Here is a 26,770-nt window from a genome sequence, read left to right as displayed (position 1 = left end):
CCAGGAGAAAGCTGTAATGGTAAATCCAATGGCGAAGTTGGTTGGATTCTGTCATACATCCAATGACCCTGGAAACTCTGGAAGAAAGTCATCTCCTGGCTCTGGCCTGCCCTCTGCTGATCTTGTTCTAGGTCCTGCCCGGGCTCCTCGCAGGCAACACAGGGCCCACGCCACCTCCTTGGGACACGCAGACCAGACCCCCTGTGTAAACAGGACACCTGCACGCAGAGGGGGAGGTAAAAGATGGTCACCTCAAAGACACACTGGGGCCCTGACCTGCTCACCACCTGTCCCCCGAGACTACGGGTCTTCCAGGAGCCAACACCCCACAGGTGGCGGTGGCAGGCACCATGAATGGGCACTCTGAGAAGCCCGAGAGCCCTTATCACTTTTACTACTCAGAGCAACGCAGTGAGGGGTGAACATGCCCACTTTACAGGTCAGAAAACTGAGCTGAGAGTCCCACAGAGTCTTGGTAAAGGACTTTAGGGCCCTCAGGGCAGGAGAAAGGATGGAGTTCTCCTGAACTTTAACCCCCTCGCAGGGACCTTGACCCAGAGTTTCCTTTGTCCCTGAGGATGTCTTGAGACCCCTGGGCAGGAAGATCAAGTGTCAGAGTGGGAAAGAAGGTGTTCCCTCTGGCTTCTGACTATGACTATTTAGCCCCTAGGAGGAGGGAACCTGGTGGTGGCTGAGCATCGAGCATGATGTGTGCTGCCCACTGGTCTGGGAAGACCCACCCAGGCACCTGTCACCTAGTCAGGGCAGGTGCCAGCCCCTGTTGACAGACATCTGTGCCCGAGTCCTCCCAGGGCCCTGGCGCCCTGGCTTAGCCTCATGAGGTGGAGGGCAGCTTCTCAGCGGTCCAGCCAGCCACCTGAGCTAGAAGGAGCCTGGGGAGGGGTCTCTGTCCTCAGCTGGCATCACAGCCTGGCCAGCACCCCTGCCCTGCAGGACCCTGCTGTTCCCTCTACCTGGGACACTTCTGCACCCACTCCCCTCCTGGCCACCCTGCACCGTCAGAGTGCTTATCACACCACCCCATGCCTGCTTGCTTATCTGTGTCCCCAACCATGGGCCCCCAGGCAGCCCTCAGCCTGCACCACTGAGGCCCCTTCCCAGCACAGTCCAGCCAGAGGGCAGGAGCAAGTCCAGCACCCTGTCAGTTCTGAGAAATAGACACAGCCTGGACATGCACCAGGCAAGAGACAGAGCTGAGGCCTCTGGGGCCTTGGTTCTAGAACAATCCTATCTTCTGGAATGCACCCGGAGCCAGCAGGCGTAGGTGCCTCCTCTCCCCAGGCTGGACTCTGGGAGACTCTGGGAGACCACCCCCAAGTCTGTTTAATGACAACTTCCCAGACTACCACTGTTTATCCCAGATCCTGTCTCATCTAAAACAGCCTGGAATTGTGTTCCGGTGTTTCAGAATGACAGCCGGAAACGTCCATAAATTAGTGATTAAGGAAACAGCCAGATCAATGCAGTATCTCCGGCCGGCTGAGGCCCAGCTCTTCCTGGTCCTCGTGTTTGAGTGGGTTCACTGCCCAGTTGCAGGCCTGGCAGACGCATCCCACCTGCAGCCTTTACGCTTTGCTGGGATCCCGACAATTTCTGAGCTGTGGGAGGAGATGTGGCCTTTGGCTGCTACCGGCTGAGCCAGATCTGTGTGTGTGTGTGTGTGTGTGTGTGTGTGTGTGTGTGTGTGTGTGAGACTCAGGCAGTCCTGTAAGCTGCTGTGGGAGCAGAAAGGGTGTTGGGGAAAATGTGTAGAGGCGAGCATGGGGCCTCGCATGGGGCCTCACAGCCATTTATCACCCCCACTGCCCTGCTAAGAGCTGCCTCCTCCCTGCATATGCTGTCTATTGGGCCTCTGGCTGGCTGACGGATTGATTTATCCCCAAAGGCACCAAGGCTGCTTCTGAGCTAATAAGAGTGCACAGTGTCTCCCCCATGTGTCAGCTTAGCAATCAAGAGCTCCCAGGCCCCAGGCTGTCACTGTGCCCCTCTACCTGGGAGTGTCCCCTACCTGGAAGCGCCCCTCTACCTGGGAGCACCCCTCTCCTCACCTTGCAGAGGAGTGGCAGCCTGGGTCACCCACCCTGGGAATTCACCATCACTGACATCCTGTGTATCCAATGAAGCCTCACCAATATCAGCTACTGTCTGCTCAGCCTTCCAAGGCTTTCAAACAAATCAATGCGACACTGACTGTGATCACCGATGGCCTAGCCCACAGCGCAGCCTCCCATTAAGAGAGAAGCTACTGTCCTGAAAGGTGCTCTGAGGGTCTGACTCCAAGGGAGTCCCTGGCAGATCCATGTTGGGGTGACTGTGGTGGCATTTGGGGGTGCAGCAAAGTACCCCTGCAGCCCCAAGCCCTCTCCCTGCACCCAGGGCAGGCTCGTGAGCAAGTGAGGCGTGAATGAGCGACGGGCAAATCGCAAACCCTGCTGCCCTGCCCTGACCCAGCTCCAGGCCAGCTGGGCTCCCCCTCCCGGGCAGACTCCTGACTGGACACAGGCCTCAGTTACTTAATTGCTGAGACTATGAAATGCTGAGAACATGGGATGAGTCCAAATGTTTGTAAGATAAGGGAGCATGTTTAGGCTGGAATCAAGGATGGACCCATGGAGAGAGCGGCGTCAGTCTCCAGCCCTGAGGGTCATCAGGCAGGAGAGGGCTGGACGAGGAGAGCAGAAGTAGGAGGCATGGTGGGGCTAAGACCCCACAACCCAGCACTGCCCCCCCACAACAGCCTGCCCTGCCGCAAGAAGCCCAACCACCCCTGGGTTCTCAGATGCTGCCAGGCTGGGACTCTGGGGATAAGAGGACTCCTGTGGTCCCAGGGCCCGAGGGAGAGGGAGGCCCACATGGTGGGGGTTCTGCCTGCCTGGGGACCGGCTGTAGCCAATGCAGCCTGTGTCACACAGGGCAGCTGCTCAGTCCCATCCTGCATTTGGGCAAATAGAAGCCAGGCAGCAGGGCTCAGGAAAACTCACTATTTTAAATTCTGCCTCATGGTGAGCAGGTGGTTTTATTTCAGACCTTTTGTTTGAAAAGATATTTGCATATGTTTTTATGGGAAGTCGATATTTAAAGATTAATAAATCACGCAGCTGTTGGCTTTGCAGGAAGTGCATGTTGACAAAGCCCTTTCCAGGCTGTGGAGGCCGCACCTCCGGCTGACATTTGCCCAACCCTGGCGACAGAGCCGGCCTGTCCCCTGCCCCTTGCCAGACAGAGCCTCGCCCAAGTCCTCATGCCTCAGGCACTGTCCTGTCTGGTGGCTAAACTTGGGAAAAAGCAAACGGGAGCAAGGAGGGCCCTGAGACATCCCCAGTCCCCTGCGTTCACAGATGGGGCCTCTCTTCCTCAGGGCGACCGCAGGCCGGGACCCGCACAAAGGCTGCCATGTCCTCCCCCGGAGCGCTGGCCAGGGCTGAGTCTCTAGAGGACATCGGCTGCAGAGAGGGGGCAGCTGCACCTCAGAGGAAGGAAAGCCAGAGGTGACAGCCATGACGGGGACCCTAAGATTTCAACTGAATTGCTGGGCTCCAGGCCACCCCACTTCCTGCAGCATCTCTCGGGCTCGGTCGGTCTGGTCTCTTCCCCATCGAAGTCCCTCCAACAAGCCCTTCCACGAGAGACACGCCAGCCCCCAACCAGAGCCCCCCCCCCCCCCCCCCCCCCGCACCCTGGGAGGAAGGGACGCTGTTCTAACTCCTGTGGAGTAAGAGGCTTCAGGGAAATCCCAGCCGCCCCCCCATTCTCCCTGGGGCTCCGGCCTCCCACTCTGGGTGGGAAGCAGAGACGACAGGCCCGCAGGCCGGGAGGGACCCGGGAGCAGCCCTGAGCCAGGACTCCGCGCTGCTGCTCCAGCCAGCGCCCGAGGCCTCGCTCAGCCCTTCTCTGCGAGCCTGGGCAGTCTTTTTGATGAAGAGTGTCCTGGTCACTGATTTTTCCAGTTCACAGGAAATTAGGAGGCAGATGTACCGCTAGAAAACAGCAGGAAAAATGTTCAGGGAAAGATTTAAGGAGATTTTTAAGGAGAGTCATGAGGTGCCAAAAAGCTGAGCCTTTGGGGCTTGGCTTGTGTTGGCCTCTTGGAGCCTACACACTCAGCCCTCCGGGAATCGCCGGCACAGGACGGCGACCTTCACCCTGAGCTGGTTCCGAGGCAGTTAGGTGGGGTCCTGTGTGTCTCTGAGAATGCCACACACACAAAGCTCGCAGTGTTCCTGCTCCTGGCTTGGTTTCCTGGGCGACCCAGACAGGGCCCCCCGGTCCCCATGGTGCAGAGCAAACATCCTGTCTCCAGGGTAACAGCGGAGATGCCCGCTCCCTCCTGCAGCTCCACAGGCTGAACTACCCTGGAGAAGCGGTGGGTCTCTTTCAGGCCAATGAATAGAATTAGGGGAAGGCATTCTTTGGAGGTGGAGCATAAGACTCCTGCCCTCTTTCATGTTTCTAAAAATAGGAGTCAGAAGGACTGAGCTGCCCGGAAATCTGCATTCCCGAGGGAGCTTGGGTTTGCGGTTTCCTGAATGAGCGTCCTGGCCAGGCTACAAAGCCACAAGACGATGGGACAGGGTGGCCTACTCGGCTCTCCCCAAAGTCGCTGGGGAGGAAGCCAGGGCCGACCCTGCGTCCAGAGGCAGAGCACAGCAACAGTCACAGAACTCAAGTCCAGGCCCACAGTGTTCCCCATGCAGGGTGGAGGCCAGGCTGGGGGCTCGCTGGGAACACACACAGGCTGCTGGACCTTCGGGGACATTGGGGTCCAGCCTCTCCCGCCATCTGAGCAGGTTTCTTCTTCTGGGGAGACCTCGGAGTCTGGAGAACCAGGCCAGCCTCCAGCCTGCAGCCTCTGCTGGACTGCGCCAAGGGGTCACAGAGAGCTGGGTGGCCTGCTGGCCTGTGGACCCTTGGGTCTCACACATACAATGAATCCAAAAGAGTTCTAGGAAAAAAATGGGTGATGAATTTATTTGTAACTCTGGAATGAGAGAGGCCTTTCCAAGTTAAAAACAAACCTCAGAAGCTACCAAAGGACTCTATCAGATGGGTAGATCTCACCACATAAAAAGCGTAAGACTTTTGCATAGAGGAAAAATAAACGAATTTTTAAAAAATCAAAATACTACATCTGAGAAAAGGCATTTGCAACAAATACAACAAATGAGAGTACAACTCCTTTAATTCCAAGAAACTGATACAAATTAGTAAGAAAGCCAATAGAAAAGACAGAGGCCCAAAGGGCAGATCACTAGAGACAGTAAATCAGACGTGACACTGTGCCCACTTCCCTCCCAATGTGCAGATGTCAGTCAACATAACAAGGAGACACCAGTGTGACTTTCCCAAGTAAAGGCCTGGTTCCGCACGGTGCTGGAGGCGGCTGGGCAGGCGTGGGGCCGAGCCCTCTGGGAAGCTGTCAGCACCGGTGGTCCACGGTCAGGGCGCCCTGCTTTTTAGGGAGATGATGCCACTGCTGGGAAGCTCCACAATTGATACACACACAAAAATTCATCAACATCAACACCCGGTGACACTCACAACGTACAATTCAAAATCAAAACAGTCCCAAGACAACCCAGGTATGTGGTACAAGGGGCTAGCCACATAGCCCATTACAGCCGTAAAATGGAATATTGTATCGACATTAAACACCAGGCAGATTTATGTGCCAACAGGAAAATACCCCAAAGAGGCACTGGGACGTTTTGTAGTAGTAGGAATACCCCGTGTATGGAGATCCCTGTCCTGTAGACGAAAGACTGCATGGGAAGAACACGTGTAGACATAGGCACATGTGTAGACACGGGCACACATGTGACAGGCCCTCAGGTTCCACTGTCCGCTGCTCTGGGCTGTCCTACTGTTGGAACCTTGTACATGATTCCTGTTTTATGCCAACAGGGATTACCTGGGTGTGAGATTGTGGGATATCTTCTGTTTTCTTCCTATGCTTCTCTATTTGTTTTTTTTTAAAGCCTGATAAATGAGATTCAAAAATAGATAGCCCCGCTGTTCCTAATTTATGTTGCCCCACCTCCCCCTCTGGGTAAAAGAAATCCGTTTTGCCAACTCTTGTCTTAATGGGCCTAGACCAATGTTTCTCAGGCTTCACATGAGCACCTTTTTTATAAAATAACAAAATATCCTCACTTAGCCCCAAGGATATGATCCTGGCCTCAGTCTGCAAAACCTGGAAACGCTGTCCAGGAAACTGAAACCTGACTCTGAGAAAATGGCTTCAAGGAGATGACCGCTCAGACGGGAAGTTTCCACTTTGCAGCTGGTGACACGGTTTTTGTCAGCCACCTGCCACCAAAAGCAGAAGCTTCTGCCCAAACTAGAAGCCCTTCAGAACTGGCTCAGGGGGCAGAGACACCCCCATACCCCTCGGGAGAAACTGAGATGTCAGGGCCCCTCCCACGCAGGCCCTGCAGCCCCCGAAAGGCAGAGGCATCTGAGGGGGGCTGGAGGAGGGAGCACCCTCCCCGCCCAAGAGGAATTCGTGTCTCCGGGGAAGGTCCCGCCCCCACCCTCCACCCGCTGGGAGGGGGGATCCGTGCTGCGGGCCACGCTCTGCCTCCCCGCCCGGCGAGGCTCGGCCACCGTCCGCACACCCACAGCGCCGCCACATGTGGGCGGCGGGAGGCGCTAACCACGTGGCACCGGCCCGCCGGGCTCAGGAGGAGCTGAGGCTGCACTTAAAATACCCCGAGCACCGCTTCGGAGGCGCCGATCGCGGCTCCCTCGGCTCTGCAGAACCACCCACCACGGAGCTCCAGAAAACAGCAGACTCACACCATCCCCTCCCTGGCCGCACGTCCCCAGGCAGAGCCAGAGCACCAGCAGGGGCAGAAAAGGCGCCCGTGTCGCCTTCCCCAGGTGCCAGGACTGGCAGCCTCCACGCAGAGCCCACTGTCCTCCCCTCTCTGAGCAGCTTCCTGGCGGTTTCCTCCCGGGGGGGGGGGGGGGGGGCGGCCACCCAGCCTGTACCTGCCCGCCAGCCCTGCTGCTCGGTTAACTGATGGTCACAAGCTTCCCCACTTAAGGAAGCAAAGTCAGTGGCTGTTAGGAAAAGAGAGCAAACAGCATTCTGATCACTCCGCTGCCCCGATGCGACCAGGGGCGATCAGTTTAATGTCCTAGCCACCAGCCGCCGCTCTTCTAGGCACTGAGCCAGCGGAGTGATTCTACTGTGTCCTATTTGTCGCCAGAGGGAAAGGAAGGAGCGGTGCTCCTGGAACGAGGCACAGGATGGGTAAAGTGACAACCCACTGGTACAATCCAGTGGAGGAGGGCGGGCCATCTTCAGCCCCTGTGCCTCCTCCTGGGGCCAAGTTTTGAAGAGGCCGACCTGCGCTGAGTTCCCCGGGCCAAGGGACCCCACACCCTCTGCTCCCCCACAAAGGGCCACTGACCACACAGACACCCCACCATGCCACTACCTAGCTGCAGACACCAGGGGAGAGAGGGTGAGGCGTGGGCAGCACAGGTGGGAGCCATGGGAAGGGGCGGAGCAGGACGAGGCCTCCGCTAAAGGGGCTACACCTGGTCCTCTGAGCCCGCGTTGCCCTGAGCTCTCAGGGACTGTAACCCGTGGGGCAGCCCCAGAAAGAAAGGCCTTCCCTTCACCCAATGCCGAGTGACTGGCGGGCCAGTGGCCTCGGGACAACACAGGTGAGCCAGGGGGAGAACTCCATCCGGCAGAGCAGACCAGCCCGCAGGTTCTACCAGAAAACAGAAAATGTCACTGCGGCACGCAGGCTCTGAAACTCCACAGCTGCGACTGAGCCGGTGTCGGAGGGTGGGGGGGACACTTCCCTCGCAGTGGGATCAAGTGCAGGCAGTGTCCAGACATTCACCTGGGACGGAGGCTCTGCTGGAGGGGATAATGGGCGTCTTGGTGGGCGGCTCCAGGCCGTGGGGAAGGGCCTGGCCTTCAGGAGGGGCCACCGGTGCTCCGTGGGTGCACAGGAGGTCGGCAAGGGGAGCAGTTTTTGCAAATCTGCGGCAGGGTGGGCGGGAATGAGAAGATAGCTGTCCCCAGGAGCTGGAGGAGCCGGGAGGATCCAGTGTCTGCTGAAGAGCCGTAGGCCACGGGAGGGGAGAGGAGGGCACATGGGGCTGTCATGGAGATGGCTGTAGCAGTGCCACAGGGAGGGAGTGAACTGATAAGGCTGAGGCGGCAGCCTGGCTCTGCTGCCGGGTGACTGAAACCACCAGCTGTCACCGCCCACCTCCCCTCCCCACGGCCCCAGATGGCTCCCACTCTTCCCACACTCTGCAGGAAGCCCACTCCCAGACTTCTCCTAGTGTCCGTCACCCCGCCCCACCCCACCCCACCCCACCCCCACCACAGCTGACGTCCAGGGGCTGCAAAGGAGAAGGGGGCTCAGAGGTGACGGGGGAGCCGAGAGAACTCGAGCAAACAGCACCCCCTGCCTGTGTGGCTGCAGAGCGTGGTCTCCCTGTCACAGATTCTCCCAATTCTGGGACTTGCTGCCAAGGCCCCGGGGGTGTCCACAGCTCGGCCCCCACTGGTCAACTGAAGGGAGGCATCTCATGGATGCAGGGACACGGCGGTACAGAGGCTTCCACCAAACAGGCTCGAGAACACCAGCCCGCACGCCTGCTACCCGGAGGGTCTGCAGGGCCCGGGGGGGAGCAGGCCAGCGAGTGGCAGCTCACAGCGGAGAACCCGGGAAGGAGCAGCCCCAGGCCACAGAGCCATCCCAAGCACACACCGCGCTCACCCCAGGGGCCTTTTCCACACAGGTAAGCGGCAGGAGGGCTGCAGCCCAGACCACCTGCCCCAGAGACGGGGGGTGAGCCCAGGTCACGCAGACCTGCGGTGCTGCGTGAGGGGTGAGCCCGACACCACCCCTCCAGGCCTCTGCGTTCAAACGTGGGGAGATGGACAACAAACAATTAACAGACGGGAAATAGAAAGAATAGCAGATCGCAGACTCAAACACATCAATTCATACATTCAAGTAAATGGATTAACCACCTGAAAAGCAGACATTTTCAGGCTGGACTTTAAGAAGCAAGGCTCGACTATAAGCTATTTAAGAAAGAACCGCTTCCCACTCAAAGATACAGCTGGGGCGAAAACCAATGTATCCCGCAGGCACAAATCGAAAGAAAGGTAAGTGGCCCGGTTAATATCAAACGGACTTCCAGGCAAGGAGTATCACCAGCGATAAAGAGGGACATTTCATTACGATAAGAGGTTGAAGTCCCGGGAGAGACCTCGCTACCCTATGCGTGAACGCAGCCGGGAACGGGTGCGGGAGGCACAACCGGACGGAACGCAGGGCAGAGCCGGGCCAGCCCGCAAGCTGGGTCAGTTCTCTCCTTGCCGGCATAGCTGAGAAAAAGAGAGACACAAAACACTCCTATCGGGAGTAAAAGGGAGGCATCCCTGCAAACGGTAACGGGAAAATAACGACTTTATGCCAACCGATTGGACAGCTTAGATGAAACGGACAAACGGCATTCTGTTAAAGACACAAATAACCAGCACTCGCGTGAAAGTAATGCACGGCCTGAAGCCCCCCACCTATTAAAGAAACCGGATGTGCGTTGAAACTTGCCGCAAAAGCTCCAGGCTCCGGTGGCTTCACTCGGGAATGCTAGCAGACATTTAAGGGCGAAATAGCACCAGCCTCGAGCAGACTTTCTCAGAAAACAGGGGAGAAGGGGACTCCTCCAGCTGTGCTGCGGGCCCGGCCTAGTCCGACACCAAACCCAGACCAGGAGGTTACGAGCACAGAAAGCCCGGAGCAATGTCCCGAATGAGCACAGATGCGAAGCTCACTGGTGAAGCCTGAGCAACACAAGGTTGGTCCGCTGTTCAAAAGCCAGTCGCTGAGGCTGCCCACGCCGGCTGAAGGGAGGCGGGAAAGCCCGCGACCACCTCCACGGGTGCAGGGAAAGCTTCCGACAAAATGCGGCAACCGCTAGCGATTTAAAAACAAAACGCCGCACACAGGGAAGAGGAGACTTTCTCAGGCTGATGAGGAATCTTTGGTTTGATATAGTCCCATATGTTTATTTTTTCTTTTGTTTCTCTTGCCCTAGGAGAGGTATCAGTGAAAAGTCCACTGCATGGGATGTCTGTGACTTTACTGCCTGTTTTCTTCCAGGATTTTTATGGTTTCGTGACTTACATTTAAGTCTTTTATCCATTTTGATGAGGAATCTTGGGAAAAGCTCAGCTGACGTTATGCTTGGCGGTGAAATAGCGAAGGTTCCCTCTGAGATCGGGAAAGAGGCGAGGCGTCTGCTGCCTCCGCGGCTGCTCGCCATGGCGCCCGGGACGCTAGACAGCGCGGCGACTGTGCGACAAGTAAGAACTAACAACGCCTTTACTCAGAAGTGACGGACTGTGCCATAGGAAACCCTCGGAAATCTACAGAGAAGATACTGGAGCAGGTGATTTCAGCAAGGTCTTAGGACACAGTCAATATGCAACCATTTATTTTAAAAATATAAAATATGTAGGGATAAATTAAAATGTGCAACCCCTGGGCGGTGACGACCATGAAGCGTGCTGACAGAGAGGAAGGCAGAATCAATGCGATGACAGAACAAACGTCACGAATTGATCAGTAGTCTCGATGCAATCCCAATCCATCTCTCAGCCAGCTTCTCTTAGGAAATGACAACGGACTCTAACATATTCGTGGAAATGCGACATCTGGAATTGTCTAAACAATTAGAAAGGAAACACCACGTCGGAGGCAAGCACATCTGCTTTCAAGATTTGCTAGAAAGACAGACATATACAGGGTGTCCTAAAAATGCATACACACTATACACACTTTGAATAATTATTAACTCCAATAGGTTAAATCTGGGAAAAAAAAGAAAAGAAACATCAATTGAGCTATCAGCTGTTAAAGTGTGTATACATTTTTTGAGGGACACCCTATAGATCAATGAAACAGAGTGGAGTCCAAAAAAAACACACCCTTGGTTACAGGTTCAACTGACTTTCAAGAAAGGTACCGAGGCATTTCAATGGGGAAGGACAGTCATTTCAGCACGTGGATGGACCCTTACTTCACATCAATACAAAAATCAGCTTGGAATGGAATATAAACAAAAATGAACAGCGAAGACTATGAAAATTCTAGAAGAAAACAAAGGAGAAGATCTTTATGACCATGAGTTGGGCAAATATTTCCTAGAGAAGACACAAACAGAACAAACCATAAGGAAGGAATTGATGAAATCGAGACTTCATCAAAACTAAAAGCTCCTTTTCCAAAATCAGCATGAAGAACTGAAAGGGAAGGAGGGCTACGCAGACCGGGCTCCAGCGGCCGCGGGCTGGCCCAGCGCACAGCGGGGCTGACCGCAAGGGGTGCGGGAGCCTCCCAGGGTGATGGGAATAGTCCACATTCGACCGCAGTGCTGGTTGTATGACTGCACATCTGTCAAAACTCACTGAATCACATCCTTAACATTGATGAAGTTTATTTTACGTAAATTACACTTTCATAAAACGGATTTTTTTTTCTTTTATTTTTAAAGTTTATGGGCTCAGTTGCCTCCCATACACACTCCGACCAGAGATTGAACTCGCAACCTGGGTATGTGCCCTGCCCAGGAATCGAACCCGCAACTTTCAGTGTACAGGATGACACTCCAACCAACTGAGCCACACCAGCCAGGGCTAACAGTGATTTCCCCCCCCCCCCCATTGCTTTTTAGAGAGAGTGGAAGGGGGAGAGAGAGAGAAACATTAATGCGAAAGAGACACATTGATGGGTTGCCTTCTGCACATGACCCGACCAGGGCCGGGGATCGAACCTGCAACCCAGGTATGTGCACTTGACCAGAATCAAGCCCAGGACCCTTCAGTCCGCAGGCTGATGCTCTAACCACTGAGCCAAACCTGCTAGGGCTAAAACTGATTTTTAAAATGAACTATTTCTATTCCCGGCCTTGGACATCTGACCCACAGCCTCTCTTTCTGTGGAGTCTGGAGTGAGCAGGACGTCGCCTTGCCCTCACAGCTCTCCCTCGCCCTGAGAACGATGCACTCGGCCGGGAGCTCGCTGTCTAACACCAAATGGAGACGGAGCCTGCGCTTGGAGCCGGAGAAACCACCGGAGAGTACGTGGTAATTAACGGAGACTTTCTGAACCTTTCAATTAACTCAGTCAGCAGATGAGCAAACGTGTCTTCTCTGGAGTATTGTACTTTCTTTTAATTAAAAGGAATCTGAGTTCACTTTGTAAAAGTTTCTCGAGAGCCCAGTGGACATGCCCATATGGGTCCAAAGCCAGGAACTCTTGGCTCTGGATGACAACTGTCCCCTCCACTTTCTCAGCCAATGATGCTTTTACTCCAAGACCACACTTGTGACCTGAAGATTTGTCACCCCAGCAAGAGGGCAGGGCTTGGCTCTCCAAGGCCAGGAACCCTCGGAGCAGGATGCCTGCCCTCGCCCTCGCCCTCGCCCTCGGAAGTGATGAGGGTGGTAAGGCAGCTGAACAAACTTTACCTGCCAGCCCCAATGCAGCTCTGAGACCCACCTGCCCACGGCTCTGTCTGTGGAAGGCTGAGGGCCCTGCATTCTGAGCCACACCCAGCTGAGGTCCCGGAACTGCCCCACGAACAGTAACTGCCCCAGGGGGCACCAGGACCCTCTAAGGAGGCAGGGCCCTCCCTGGACATGAGACCATGCCCCCCTGCTGGTCGGCCAGCGTCTGGGCTCCTGTCAGACATGCATTTCATAACCGGCTCACATACCAACTTTCCAACCTAATTCAGGGAAAGGCTCTCTGGATGGTGGCGCCTGCTGCTGCCAAAACTCATCCATCGCATGTGGCCTGAAGGAAGGTACAGCCAGCCTCTGCATCTCCTTCCAACAGCCTGGACAGCGCCCTGCCTCCCCCACTGACCCCACTCACTGTCCCAAAGCTCAGCCTCTGGACCTGTCCCTTGGAGTATCCGGCCTGCGCTCTCCACTCTGATAGCCTGGAACAGATGGCTCGTCCATCAGAGAAGGTGGAACCGGCAAAGACAGGTGGAAGCCAGGGTCTGACCGTCCAAATGGCCACAGGCTCCTGTTGCGCAGAGAGGTGGGGCCACCCTGTGCCTGGTTCCCCAGTGCCAAGGCCTTTGCCACTTGACAGAAAGCTCTGCTGAAGGGGTGAGACTGTCTGGGAGCCACAGAAGCAACTCAGCACTGTGCCCCGCAGGCCAGATTCTTCTGAGGGAGAGTTAGGACTTGGGGAGGTCTCTCTCTCTCTCTCTCTCTCTGAGATCTGACCAACTGCTCTCCCCTAAGCTGGCCCTTCTGTGGGAGAGGCAGGAGGAAAGACATCAGCCCCCAAACCGCACCCCTTCTCACATCACACTGACAAGGCCCCACTACCTGGAAACAGCACCAGAGCCCCCACTGGGAAGAGCAAAGCAGGCCAGGCCGGGGGGTGGGGGCCAGGGTGGGGGGCACAATTTTATTTGTTTTTTATTATTATTATTATTTTAAAATCCTCACCTGAGGACATGCTTAGAGAGAGGATGGGGGTAGGGGTGGAGAGAGAGAGAGAAACATCAATCGGCGTCTCCCATAAGAGCCCCGACTGGGGACTGAACCCGCAGCGTGTGACTGCTCTGGCCGACAGCTGTGGGCAGATGGCCTAGGCCGCTCTCAGGCCAGAGCAGGTGGGGCGGGGGTTGGAGTCAGAACTTGTTGAATGTTCTGGATCTGAAACATCTGTGAGACACACAGGGGGTGGTGTCAAGTCTGAGATGGACAGAAAAGTCTGGAATGTGGGAGGCAGGTCCCGGCTGGAGATTCAAATTAGGGAATCACTGGCATATGGATGACATTTGAAGCCTGAGATCGCTGATGCGTGAGTGTAGCGAGAAGAGAAAGCAGCGGGAAGGGGCCCGAGGTGTCAGCGTCACGGAGTCGGGAGAGGAGGACATCAGGGCAGTGGGCGTCCTGGAAGTGACGGGAAGATAGGGGACCAAGGAGGGGGTCCAGGGTGACCAGTCTGCCACGGGCCAACGATGAGGAAGGCTGAGAACTGGGCATTGGACTTAGCAACGTGAAAAAGGCCCCACAAGAACTTCAGGGCCGCGGGGACAAATCCTGACTCCAGTGAGGAAGGGCTGGAAGCAGCAAGGACCAAGTGCTTTCGAGGAGTTTTGCTACAAACAGGGAGCAGAGGAACAGGGACATGGCATCAGGCACAGGCTTCGCAACAAGGGAAATAAAGTGTGTTGTTTACTCACTCCACGCCCTCACGTTGAATGCCTTCTGAATGCCTGCGTGACGCTCCCCACTGGGGACACACACGCATGGCTCATTCCCACCCACCCTCGGGAGCTGGTGGGTGACGTGTCAACATTAAACGTGAGCTAAGCGCAGCACAGAGCTCACAGCTGAGCCCCCGAGGCCCTAGCCTGCTGCGCTCCCTCTGGGGCGGTACCTTGGACAGCTCTCCACGTCACCTGAGCTGCTGAAAGGGCCTCCAGTGGATGCCACCAGGACAGAGAGCCAACGCCCTACGCCCTACGGATGGGGGCAGGTGTCCCAGGCAGGGAAGGGCCCTGGCCTGGGCCTGGGGACACTTCCTAGAAGTTGGGACTCTGGGCCTGGAGTTGAGAGGCGCATGGGGGACACTGGAGCACACAGGGGCAGGGAGGGCAGATAGGCATTACAGGCAGAGGTCACTCTGGCACAGGAAGTAGGGACAAGGGCACATGTGTGCACAGTTACAGGCAATCTGGGGCCACTGGAGCACAGTCTGCACCCTGGGACTCCAAGTTCCCAGAACCAGATCTGCATCACACTCGCCTCCGAGCGTAGGCCTGGGAGCAGTGTCCACCCCCAGTTCTCTCTCTCCTTCTACCCCAAGTGCCCAGCACCTGTCTGCACCACGCCCAGCTTTGCCAGCTTGGGGGATGGTCTTCATCAGTCAAGTCGGTGTTCTCTGCACATTCTAACTGCTGAGGGCTTCGGGATCCAAGTGATGGAGGAAAAAGACTTCCTAAAGTGATAAAAATGTATGTATTCACCGACCAATTCTGGGTCACACTGCACCCTCTGCAAGAGCCACCATGGAGAAGAATGCCCTGGGGTGTCCCTTCTCAGCACCCGTGGCCCTGCATGTCCGTTCCAGCCCACTGCTGCCCCACCTACTGCTCTGTCTCAGCTCCTAACACCTTGCAGGTCTGACGGTGGGGCCCACCCCTGGGTTCCAACTACCAAGTGCAATTCAACTGCCACAGCCTTTGAGCCACGGCAGCCCCACAGGAGCAGATCACCACTGGGGCCTGGGGCCTGGGGCCTGACCCTTTCTTCAGCATGTGGTTCCCTCGCTTTCCTTGCATCTCCTTTCCTTCCGCTCGATCTTTTTCCTTCCCCCCTCTCTGTCATGTGCTAGCTTTGCAATTATTCTCTCTGCCTGAGGAGCTAAAATATGGTTTCAGAAACTCAAGTTGACTTTGATACTTAGAAGACAAAGAAAGAAAAAAAAGAATTAGTGACAGCCCAAGCAAACATGACCCCAGGACAGCCACAGGGGATCGGATCCCACAGCGGAAATCCTGCTCTCCCGCTGCAGAGACCTGTGGATGGGCAGCAAGCAGCCCTGCGACTGCAGAGGACCTTTGTGATCATTTAAAATATGTCCACAGATTCTTTGACACCCCTGCCACAGGGTGGAGCCTAATTCCCTCCCTGTGAGTGTGGGCTGGACATAGTAATGTTTCCGACACAGAATAAGGTGGCAGTTACAGTGCGTGACTTCAGAGGCTGGGTCCTAAACTCACCGGATCACAGGGAGTCCAGTGCCGTGTTGTGAGGTCACACAAGCAACCCTCAGAGAGGTTCCGTGGTAAGTAACTGAGGCCTCCAGCCTCAAGCCACGTCAGGGACCTGGCTTGGGAGCGGGTCGTCCAGCCCCAGTTGAACCTTTGGATGAACGGCAGCCCTGCTGCAACCAGACTGCAACCTCAAGAGGGACCCTGCACCAGACCCACCCGATGAGCTGCTCCTGAATGAGCAACTCACAGGAACCATGGGGTGGCGTTTGTTGTTTTAGGCCACTATGTCCTGGGGTAATTTGTTAAGCAGGGTAGGCAACTAAGAGAGTAGCCAAAAGCGGGAACTGAGACTGCAGGAGTGACTCCTGGGGGGCCCTCCCCAGCCCCCAGGCCTTTCCAACTTCAGGCTGACCTCCCCACCCACACGGTGATATACAAGGAAGAACTGAGGTCACACGTGAACAGGCCCCAACGCCTGGCCATGCCATCTATTTCTTGCTTTGGTGACAAGTCCCGCCTTGTGCATACAAGTTTGAAGAGTCATGATGTGAATGCTGAAGGCAAAGAGACCTTTCTGAAGTCAGCTTTTAAGTCTCTGTGAGAAACTGTGTGCTCAGCTCCTATTTTTAATAATTGGAGGCAACACTGACTCCCACCCACACCATCCCCTCGGCTTCAGAACTTAAATAACATCAAGCAGGGTTTTCACGATCAACACGGGCCTGCGCCTGAGCTGGCAGCGCACAGAGACCAACGGTGGGTGCCTGTGTCACGTTTGGGGGAACGGAGGGAGATGAGGGATGGCCCGTCTCAAGCTGGATGGAGCCAGGCTACAGCGACCCTTGGGCCTGCTCTGTCCTCAGCCATGCTGATTTCAGTCAGATGCCTTGGTTTTAAAAATAATAGATTTTAGGTCAATGAGAAAAACATTTTTGATGAAGCAGGCATCCCAGTTTTAAAATAACAATAATTTCATTAATTACAGCTTCTCCCAAATTGTCTCTAATTTTGATCATTAAAACCATTCAGCATTTTGGACCAACTGGTGTTCGGGGAGCAGAATGGAGACCAGCATCGCCTCCAGGGCACCTGGCCAGTGTGTGCCCACTCCCTGGGTGGGAAGGAGGCGCCGGCTCTGAGCTTCCTACCAACGAAGGAACCGGGACCATGGTCACAGGGCGCAGGCCTTTAACATAAGAACCAATGGGCCCCAGAGAGCCCCAAAGAGCTGGCCTGGGGCCTCCCAAGGTGGACCCTGACTAGTGTGGCAGAGAGCACCCCATCAGCACCCCGCAGCAAGTCCCAGGGGTATAGGGGCTGGAGCTGTGATGTCTCAGCGCAGGTTGGTGGGAAGACAAGCTCTGGAACAAAGCGATAGGTGACCGCAAGTGGGGAGTGTCGTCCAAGCTCAGAGCCAGTGGCAGAAAGTTTGAAATGAACCGACCACACCCATCATGCATCAGGGCCAGTGCCAAGGCGACCAAGTAGGTGGGCTTCTGCCCTCACTTGGCAATTACACCTGCTGTGTACACTAAGCCCTCCCTACTCGAGTGCGTCCACAGGCCAGCAGCTCGGAAGTGCGGAGTCCCGGGCCCCACCCCATTTCTCAGGGTTCCAGGGGCTGGGGGCCCACTGTGGTTGGAGGAGCCGCTTGGAGCGGGCCTGACCCTTTTCCGTGGCTTTGCCTCCCCAGACCACCTCAGAGCGCCATCCTCAGAGAGAAGCCCTCAACAGAATTAACTCCAGTGAGTTCTTGCAGCTCCTCTCCACTGGGTAGTTACATTTTAAAAAGAAAACCAGCTTATTTTTAGCATTTTAAAACTTAGAACCAGATGGATAGGCATGCAGAGCTGACATTTGTTACATAAAGAAGTATGACAGGAGGTCCCAAGTCCATTTTAGACCAGCCTCGTCAGCCACAGGGAGAGAAACACACCAGACTCCACGGCTTCCCAAAGGTCCCCCTGGATCAGCCTGCGCTTCACGGGGAGCCCAGGAAAGAATGCACACGGTGGGCTGGACTACATGCCCTCTCCCCAACTGGAACCCAAACCCCACCCCCACACCAGGGGCCCCTGCACTGTTTCTCCCACTGGTAAAGGACCTCAGCCTCTGCAGCCACCAGGCTTCTAGCCACCAAAGCAAATGTGTGGTGGAGGAGGGGATGAACTGCCACTGGCCCACGCCTGGCCCACATGGAGGGCACCCTCCCTCCCACCCCTCTTTTCAGGGTCAGCAGGGAAGGAAAAAGGCACCTGTTAAAACTCAAGTCCACGCCCCACTGGACAAAGACTTAGTAAGCTGGGGCTAGACCAACTCTGGGAACTACGGCCCCATCAGCACTAGGGGGTCAGCCACATGTGGGCTCAGCACCACCATATCCCTCCACCCTACAGGGTCTGGGCAAAGCAACACGGAACAAAGCATCACCTGGAAGTAGCCAGATAGTTATTCTCTGTAGGTGACATGACTGACCACCCACAAGGCCTAAGAAAACAGCTCAGGAACCAAGGCAGAGTGGCCACAGACAGGGCGAGTACTGTTAGTAAGGTTTCCTCCATACCAGCTCCAACCCGCGTGAAACGTGATGGGCAGAAAGATCCCCTCCACAGGTCAGCAAAAACAAGCAACTCACACACAATAGGAATACATTTTTAAATTCAGAAACAGCTCAAATGTGCTCAGCTTAGGAAAGTGCAGGACTCGCAGGAGGAAAACATTCTCATCCTATATCAAATGTTTGTCTAAACTGAAATCTGCGAGATAAAAAGTGAAACCACCGAAGCAGGGGAAGAACACGCAGGTGGAGATTTCCAAATTGAATTATTTCCACCTGTGCCTGGGAACCCGCTTCGGAAACACGACACCAAGGCAGGAAACTGCCAGGGCGAAGACACTGATGGATCTGACCACACGGACATTAAACACATCCGCACCAGAAACGAAAGCAAAGCAGGGGCTAGCGGCCCTACCAGATACATGATGAACGCGTGGGGGTGCTGTTGGGGGGCAGCCTCCACGTACTTGGAACAGTGAGAAACAGGCAGCAAACATCCCAGTTTTGCCCGGGAAGTGCTGGCCAAGGCGGGTGCCAGCAACTCAGAAAAGCGCAGGTGACCAACCTCAGACACTCGAGGTGTTCATACAACCTCTTTACCTTTCAGGTTGTCAGAAAATGTAAACGCCACCAACACCCACAGTTGGCGGGGACTCGGGAAAAGTATTTTCATGGGCGCAGAGAGAAGCAAACACTGGGCTCCCTTCCTGGCCGCCCCTTTCTCTCTGCTCAGTGGTTTATTCATGTTTCCTTGCTTGTCTGTCCCTGCTTCCCCGTTTGTCCTGTTACCCCACACTTGCGGCAGCCACGTCTGTGTAACTAGCTGTCTAACCAGCACCCAGGACAGCGGCTGGCTCATGGCAGGAGCTGGGCAGGTGTATCCAGCTACTTTACAGGGGCTCTCCTGTGACGTGGCAATGTCATTCCTAGGAATTTATCCTAAGGAAATAAGGCCAAGTGAGCAAAGATGAACAGAGAAAGACGTTCGTTGTTAAATTGTTTATGGTATTTACAAAGTGGAAACACCCAGATGTCCTACAATAGGGAGTTAAGTAAATAGCATTATATCTACACAGACGAGAGCTACAAAGCAGTGGTTCTCAGCCCTGACTGCCCATCAAAATCACCAGGGGCGGGGCTTAAAGATGCCCTGATGCCTGAGCTCCCCCCTCCTCACCCAGCAAATTCAGTCCAAGTTTCGGGGGGCGGGGCCCATGGAGTCCGAGTCACAGCCAGGACTGAGAACCGCTGTTGTAAATTTAGCCAAGCAACGCTGCAGATCGACAAGACGTCCGCAACGTATTGCTAAGTAAAAGAGCAGGTTATTACAAAACCATATATGGAGCACGATCCCATTTCTGCATCAAAGAAAACGGTGTCTTTCTGCGTGGCTGCGACTGAGGACATTCCTCGAAAAAGGCTGGGAAGATGTACACAGACACCTTCTCTCGAGCTGACTTACAGATGTCCTGGTTTTCCTATGTAGGACAATTTTAGGAAAAACAGGAAACTATCAAAGCCTTCCAAATTTACACATTTGAAAATTCTATAACTACGAAAAACAAAGGCTTGTTTTTAATTGTAAGAAAGGTGACCTGAGAACCAGGCAGCCCTCCTGCCCCCAGCCGGCCCGCGCACCCGCACCGGGCCAGGCTCTGTGCAGCCTGCTCAGGTTCTCACGCCCAGTCTCCCTGGGCGAAGGCACACTTTCTCAGCGGTCAGGCCCTCCCGGCGAGCAAGCCCGTGCCACCTTAGGTGTGAGACGAGCCGGGGCTGCTGAGAAGGGCCGGTGCCCCAGGTTCCCCAGCTGCTCAGCAGGAAGGTGCTGAAGCCATCTTCTAGCACAGGGGTCGCCCAGACAGAGAGACGTGAGGGGCTTGTCCAAAACCACAGCTCTGGGGCAGAGCATCAGAAGAAATTCTGGTCCCCGAGCAAGTTCAGTCCCTAAAACAAATTGTCCCCAGAAGTCAGGGAGGGGCAGATGGGAGGAGGGAGCTGAGGGGAGAGGAAAAGTTGGCCCATGGTTCTGGGGTGAGAAAGAGGCACAGAGAATCCTCAACACGCCCCCAACCCCTACCAGGTAAGGACAATGGCTCTAGACGCCACAGGACTGGCAGGGATGGAGGACATTTGAGATTTTTCATATCACAACGACGTTTCTTAGTTGGAATTTATTTACCTCGAACTTTGTTAAGTTGCCCTCTTATTTCTTTTTTCCTATTCTCTGCCTACCAAATTTGATATATTAACTGGGTGTTTTAATATTTTAAAAAGTCATCAGAAGGTTTCACGTTGCCATAGCAACTGTGCAGTCCCAGTAGCTGCGAGTCACCAGCGCCACATCGTCACCTCTTTAAGCCCGCTCCCCAGTGGGGTCGGGGAAGTCCTGGGACGCAGTCTGGAGGGGATGGGTGACCTGACACCCAAGCCTGGAGAAGAGGTGGACTCGGGGGGCACGACTACCCTCCTGAAAGACGTTCCTCCCTCCTTTCCAAACCCCACCTTTCCATCCAAATAAACCCAGGGCCTTCATGCTAAGAGCTGCACAATGCTCTCTCTGCAGACACGGCTATGACTCCTGAGCTGTAGATGCCCTGATGGTGACACGCAATCGTGGAATAAACGTGGAACAAAGTGGCCGCCCACCCAGGTAACGTCTGCAGTCACAGAGCCCGGGGACAGGTTTGGCCTCCTGATCTCAAGTGTTCAGTTTGGGGCTGGGGCCACCAGGCCCAGTGATGAGCATGTGACAGAGGGTCACATGTCCTCAAAAGCCAGCACCTGTAGCCAACATCAGTTACCCACCCCCCACAAGCCCAGACAGCTGGTGCCTAGGCCATCCTTCCACAGGCAAATCAGGGGCGAGGCGGACGCGTTAATTCTCGAATCAGGTTGTGAGCACCGTGGAGGTTCCGTGTTCTTTTTGCCTTTTTAACGACCCTTGAATTCTGAAAGGTAACACACTGAGCACGTGGAAAAATCCTACCTCGCCAAGCCCTGCTTTAGTTCCACATCAGCCTCTCCACCTCTGGCTCGGAGAGCACAGAGCGAAGGCTCAAGAGAGTGGCCCGCTTTCGGCTGGCACCAGCAGACGCTGAAATCAGATGAATTTCTCAGATGTGTTCTCATCCTGCAGTAAGAAGCTAAACGTAAATCTGCTCCCTGATTAGTTCCTAATTCTCTCTGGGCTTTCTTTACTTGGAACGTTTACGCTAAAAACAAAAACATATAACATGAAACATTCACAGCAGTGGGTTCTGCTGTCCCCAAGTTCAGAACACAATGAAAGCCAGTCCCAGATCACACTGAGCCCGCGTTGCTGGTCCTTAATGCCCATCCTGGAGCGCAGGCAACCATCACCCCCCCCCCCCCCCCCCCCCCCGCTGGGTGGCCGGCCCCGCCCCCACCCCAGCACAACAGCGGGCTCCCCATGACTCCCTCTGACCATGGTTGGCACAGGGCCTGCACACTCACCAACATTGGCCTGAGGTCGGACTACTGTAATTTCCTATAATGCTTAAATTATTTATCAGAAATAAGTAGCTTGGGCTCTCAGGCTGAGCTGTGCTCTAAAATTATAAAAGACCCATCATACTCTGCAGGCTGCCTACAAATGAAAAAACGCAGATTTCAACTATTTTAGGAAAATGTCAAAAAACATCATATGTGTCATCACTGTACCATTTAAATGATCTGTGTGGCATCTGTAGAAAAGGGCCGTATGTGAATGTGTCACAGTGCCCCAAAGGCGGACACCACACGGCCACCTTCCCTGCAGGTGCTAAGTCAAAGGCTCCCGGTGTCCAGCAGGGCCTCGGGAGGTGTGTCCGGATGGACTGCCGCCTGTCACCTGCTTTCCACCAGCACCAACCTCCCTATGGCCACCCAAGCAACACCTGTACTCTGGGTGGGTAGCTTTATCTGCAGGAGGACATGAGAGAAAAGCAGTTTCCCTAAGGCGTCCAGGAAGGCAAGGCCATCTCTAACGCACATCCGAATGCAAAGGTTGGGCATGCTGGGGGCCACTCGCCTGTCACCCTGGAGACTGAGAGTGCGGGCCAGGGGCCCCCAGCCACCTGTGGGGCACGCACCTCCCCTGCACGCGGGGCACAATGCGGGTGCGGGGTGATGAACCGAGGCGCACACAGCCCCTAACAGGAAAACGAACAGCCCTGGGAACAGCGGGAGGCGCCGCGCCTAAGCCAGGAGCCGCCACTGGACACGTAGGAGGCAGGCGGCGCCCTGGACACGCGTGGGCACCGGAGGCACGGTCCGCCAGTTTCCTCGGAAACCAAGCGGGACGCCTTCCCATCCGGTGGCCACGGTGTCTGGATGCGCGGGGGTCCTGCCGCCGCGGCCCTCCCGCCCGAGCGCGTGGGGTGCCCCGCGCGGCTCGGAGTCCCGGCCCTGCGGCCGAACTCACCGTCCTCTTTGTCGTCAAACACGGGCCTCCGCGCCGGGGCCGCGGACATGGACGTGCTCATCCGCTTCTTCCACTTGCTCCAGGCGAACAGGGGGCGCGGCTGCGCGCGGGCCTCGCCCGCGTCCCGGGCTCGAGGCTGGCCCGCCGCGGGCGGCTGCGGGGCCGGGGGCGCGTCGGGGCCGGCGGGGCGCGCGCGGCCGGGGGGCGGCGAGCCGGGGGGCGCTGAGGCGCAGCTGCCCCTGCGCTCCGCGCCGCTCCTCATCGCCAGGCCTGGGTGCGCGCCGCGGCCAGAGCGCGGGGCATGGCCCGCCCGCCGGGCTGGGCGCGGGAGCGGGAGCGGGAGCGGCTGGCGGCGGCCGCGCAGGGAGCCCGGCCTCGGCGCCGGCGGGTCCGGAGGCGGTGCGGGCTCCGCGGCCTGAGAGCGCGCGGGGGCGGGGCCGGGGCGGGGCCGGCGGGAAAGGGACCGGGTGAAGCCGCGCGCGGGGGGCGGAGACGGGGCGGGACTGGGGCGGGGAACGGCGCGCGGTGCCCTGTATCCGCCGATCACTTTGGGTGGGGCCAGTTCCGCAAGGACCCCGGGGCCGCGGCCCCGACTGGGCGGTGGGGACAACGGTGAGGGAGGAAAGGCCACGGTCCCCTCGGAGTAGCCGGGAGGCCTCCAAAGGATGGAGTCCTGGGAACCGGGAAGCTCCGCCCGGCCGGGCGGCGGAGACTCCGAGGTCCCGCTGGGCCTCCCCACCCCGCGCTTCGTGAACAAAGCCGCCCTCGGACTGTCGCCGCTGGATCTGGGGGACTTTACACGCCAGCCCGCGGCTCTGCGCTTCTCGGGACGCACCGAGGCCGGGCGGCGCTCGGGACCGACCGCCTCGCGGTGCCGGACCCGGTGCGGACCCCACCCTGGGGTGGCCCGTGGCTCGCGAGACTGCGCCCCGGGAGGGATGGGGGGCAGGCGGGGGAGGCGCGGCGGCGGGGCCGGTGCGCGAGCGCGTCCCCAGGCGGCGGCCCAGGGCCTGACTGCGCCCCGCTCGCACGCGCGTTCGTGCCCCGGGTGGCGGCGGCGCTGAGCACGTGCACCCGCGCTCTCCGCGTCCCCTTGGCCGGGGCCCTGGTCCGCTTCCCAACGCGGCTGCCAGGGCACCGGTGCTGAACCGGACCCCAGGACGGCCTGGGGGTCGCGTGCCTGAGCTGCCCAGGGTCCTGGCCCTGCCCATGTCGGACAGGGGCCTGAGGGCTGACCGCCGGACGTCCCACGGCCTTTGGCGCGTTTGGGGGACGCGAGGCGCGGTTTGGCGCCGTGCGCCTTCGCCTCCGCCCGCGCCGCCAGGTGAGATCGCCTATCGCCCTGCGCCCAACACTTTGTCACGGAAGAACCGTTTTCTGTTACGGGTTGTTTGCCTGACTTTCGGAAGCCTTCGCCTCCTGAAGTTCTGTCTTCTGGGCCAGGCCACAGGGCCGGCCATTCCTTCCTGCCCCGTGAGGTCCCGGAGGGCCTTCTGCCGCCCCAGGGTGAGAGCCCAGTCCCCACTCGGCGATGCAGGGTCACCGCCGCCTCTCCCTCCAGGCACATCGTCAGCACCCTGGGCTCTGCCACGGTGTGGGAGCTACATTTGCGCCCCCTCTTTGAAATTCATTGTGGCTCCTCCACCTGCTTGCCCCATGAAATGTGAGCAGAGGTGAACTATGTCATTTCTGGGCCATACATCACTAGGGGACCACCTGCCCAGCAGCCCGGGACATGGAAGGCGAGGGAGAGATCACCCTGATGAGCCACTGAGATGTGGGGTTAGTTTTACTGCAGCCCCAGGTAGGATGGCCCCACCCACCACCTGCTGCAGGTCCCCAGCCTGGCTGACATGCTGGCATGGGTCTCCGGTTAAATTTCAGGAGCACGGAGACAAGCGCCCAGCCCCGGGACTGGGCTCAGCCTTCTGAGCCCCCGCAGTGCTCTGTCCTGGGCTCCCTCTGAGAACTGCCACGTCCGGGGAGGCACATGGAAGGCACTCAGCTCGCGCCTGCAGGGAGGAGCCCCTGTAGGGTGCCACCAGCCCACACCTCCCTCGGCCTCTGGGGCTGGTCACTTCTGCTAGCCAGACCTCAGAGAGCCAGGACCTCAGAATCCCCATCCAGTTGCTGTGACACAGAGTAGCCCAGAGCCATCCCCTGAGGTTACTGTCCTCTCAGAAGCACCGAGTGCTGGTCCTAAGTTAAAATTAAACCTTGGGATCTGCCCAGTGGCTGGTCAAGGACAAGGGCCACGTGGGCAGGAGAGATGGGGGGGTCCTTCCCCCCTTACTTCTGAGGCAATCCTATACCAATTCTCCTGCAGTCTTCAGAAAGAAGGGCCAATCCAGCTCTGCTTCTAGCTTCCTGCAGTTGTCCCAATTCTCTTTTTAACACAGGCTTCCGTCTTCCCGTCTCCCCGCTTCATCTGTGAGGCGACGAAGCTGAGGCCACTCTGCAACACATTTGCGTCCACAGCCTCCCCTGCAGAGGTGGCACTGTTGTGCTTCCAAGGTCAGGGGTGTGGGTCTCTGCAGGAACCAGTCAGGCCTGTTCCTCAGATGGACTCGCACCCCCTACCCGGGCAGCTGACACCAGTGGAAAGGTGCTGAGCTCGGAGCGGAGAGGTTGGGTGAGTGGGCCTGGCAGGATGGAGACAAGGGGACATCATGCAGCCTGTCTGACAAGTGTGGAGGCCTCTGCACTCCAGGGAGGCCGGGCCCAGGCCAGGGGCCAGCGGACATTGTGGTTGGTGCAGTTTTCATCAGATTGTGAACCTGCTGGTTCTCCACAAGGATCCCCACGGAGAACTCGCTTCTCTGCTTTAGAGTCTTGCTGTAGGGGAAGGATCCCCACCTTCTTTTTTATAAATTTTTTTTATGTTATATCTCTATTGATTTCAGAGAGAGGGCAGCAGAGGGAGAGAGAGATAGAAACACCAACGATGAGAGAGTCACTGGGGATGGAGCCCGCAACCCGGGCATGTGCCCTGATCGGGAATAGAACCTCGATCTCCTGGATCCTAGGTCGATGCTCAACCTCTGAGCCATGCCTGCCTGGGCAGGATCCCCACCTTCTTGTGCTCCCCTTAGGTGTCTGTGGAGACTCGGGGCCACCCTGGGGACCCTCCACAGATCCAGAGGCTGTTTTGGGCTGCTGTGACCTCCCTGCTCCTCTGTCTCCCCTGTAAGATCGGGGCGACGACCCCACCTCCTGGCATAATCGAGATGAGCCCTGGCCGTTGGCCGGCCTGTCTGGCACTGTGCCCTGCATCTCATGGCGTTACTCAGAGCTCACGGCCATGCACCAACAGCCTTTTCATGACGCCCCACATCACAGAGGAGTGAAGCAGGCCTGTGAGGCAAGTCACCGCTGAGCTCACTGCCATAAGCTTGGGAATGACACTGTTCACGTCCCGTAAACAACTCACCCAGGCCCAGGCATGGCAGGAACAGGTGTTAGGAGCCCCCCCACCCCAGTAGATGGGCGACACATGCCTGGTGCCGCCCCCTCACTGGACTAACTCTTCCTTTGCTTTGTAACAATTGGTGGCACGTAAACGTCCTGAGTGTGCAAATGTGACACCTACAAGCAGCTACCCACCTCACTAGCACCCACCCTCAGGGAGACCAGGTCAGATGTCTGGCCTCCCCAACTGTGAGGTGATAAATGTGATCGTTGTAAGCGATTTGTTACAACAGCAATTGGAAACAGATACACTAGTGTTAAGATACATTGTTTTTACCCTGTTCCTTGCGAACTTCAAGATGATGAAAATTAGACGGATGCCCTGAAAATAATGATCTCACAGGCCAATCTGTTCAAGCAGGCGTTTGTGTTCTGAAAGCTTTTAGTTTGATGCTGAACATGAAAGCATTTAATATATTTGACTTTCCTGTTGTGTATTAGATATTTTCTGTCTTTGTAGTTGAGGTTTCTTAAAAAGCTGCTTCATCTGTCGCCGCTGCTTTCTCCTC

The 26,770-nt window shown here is 56.6% G+C and overlaps 1 protein-coding gene across 2 annotated transcripts in view; it reads right to left on the bottom strand.

Moving 5' to 3' along the window:
- The window catches only part of STK32C (serine/threonine kinase 32C), a gene marked incomplete at its 5' end in the record, with an annotated part of 33,120 nt that extends 10,065 nt beyond the window's left edge, over positions 1-23,055 (bottom strand). The window contains one exon of one of the 2 annotated variants that reach the window (XM_081157658.1): positions 22,794-23,055. In XM_081157658.1, the coding sequence (XP_081013784.1) occupies positions 22,794-23,055 (262 nt within the window). The remainder of the gene's footprint in view (positions 1-22,793) is intronic. The other variant, XM_081157659.1, reaches the window with a different exon arrangement.
- Between the last annotated feature and the right edge of the window lie 3,715 nt (positions 23,056-26,770).

This window comes from Miniopterus schreibersii (genome assembly GCF_964146895.1).
Source record: "Miniopterus schreibersii genome assembly, chromosome: 14".
Taxonomy (NCBI): Eukaryota; Metazoa; Chordata; class Mammalia; order Chiroptera; family Miniopteridae; genus Miniopterus; species Miniopterus schreibersii.
Note: the sequence above shows the minus strand (reverse complement) of the source record. Positions and strands in the feature narration are given on the sequence as shown.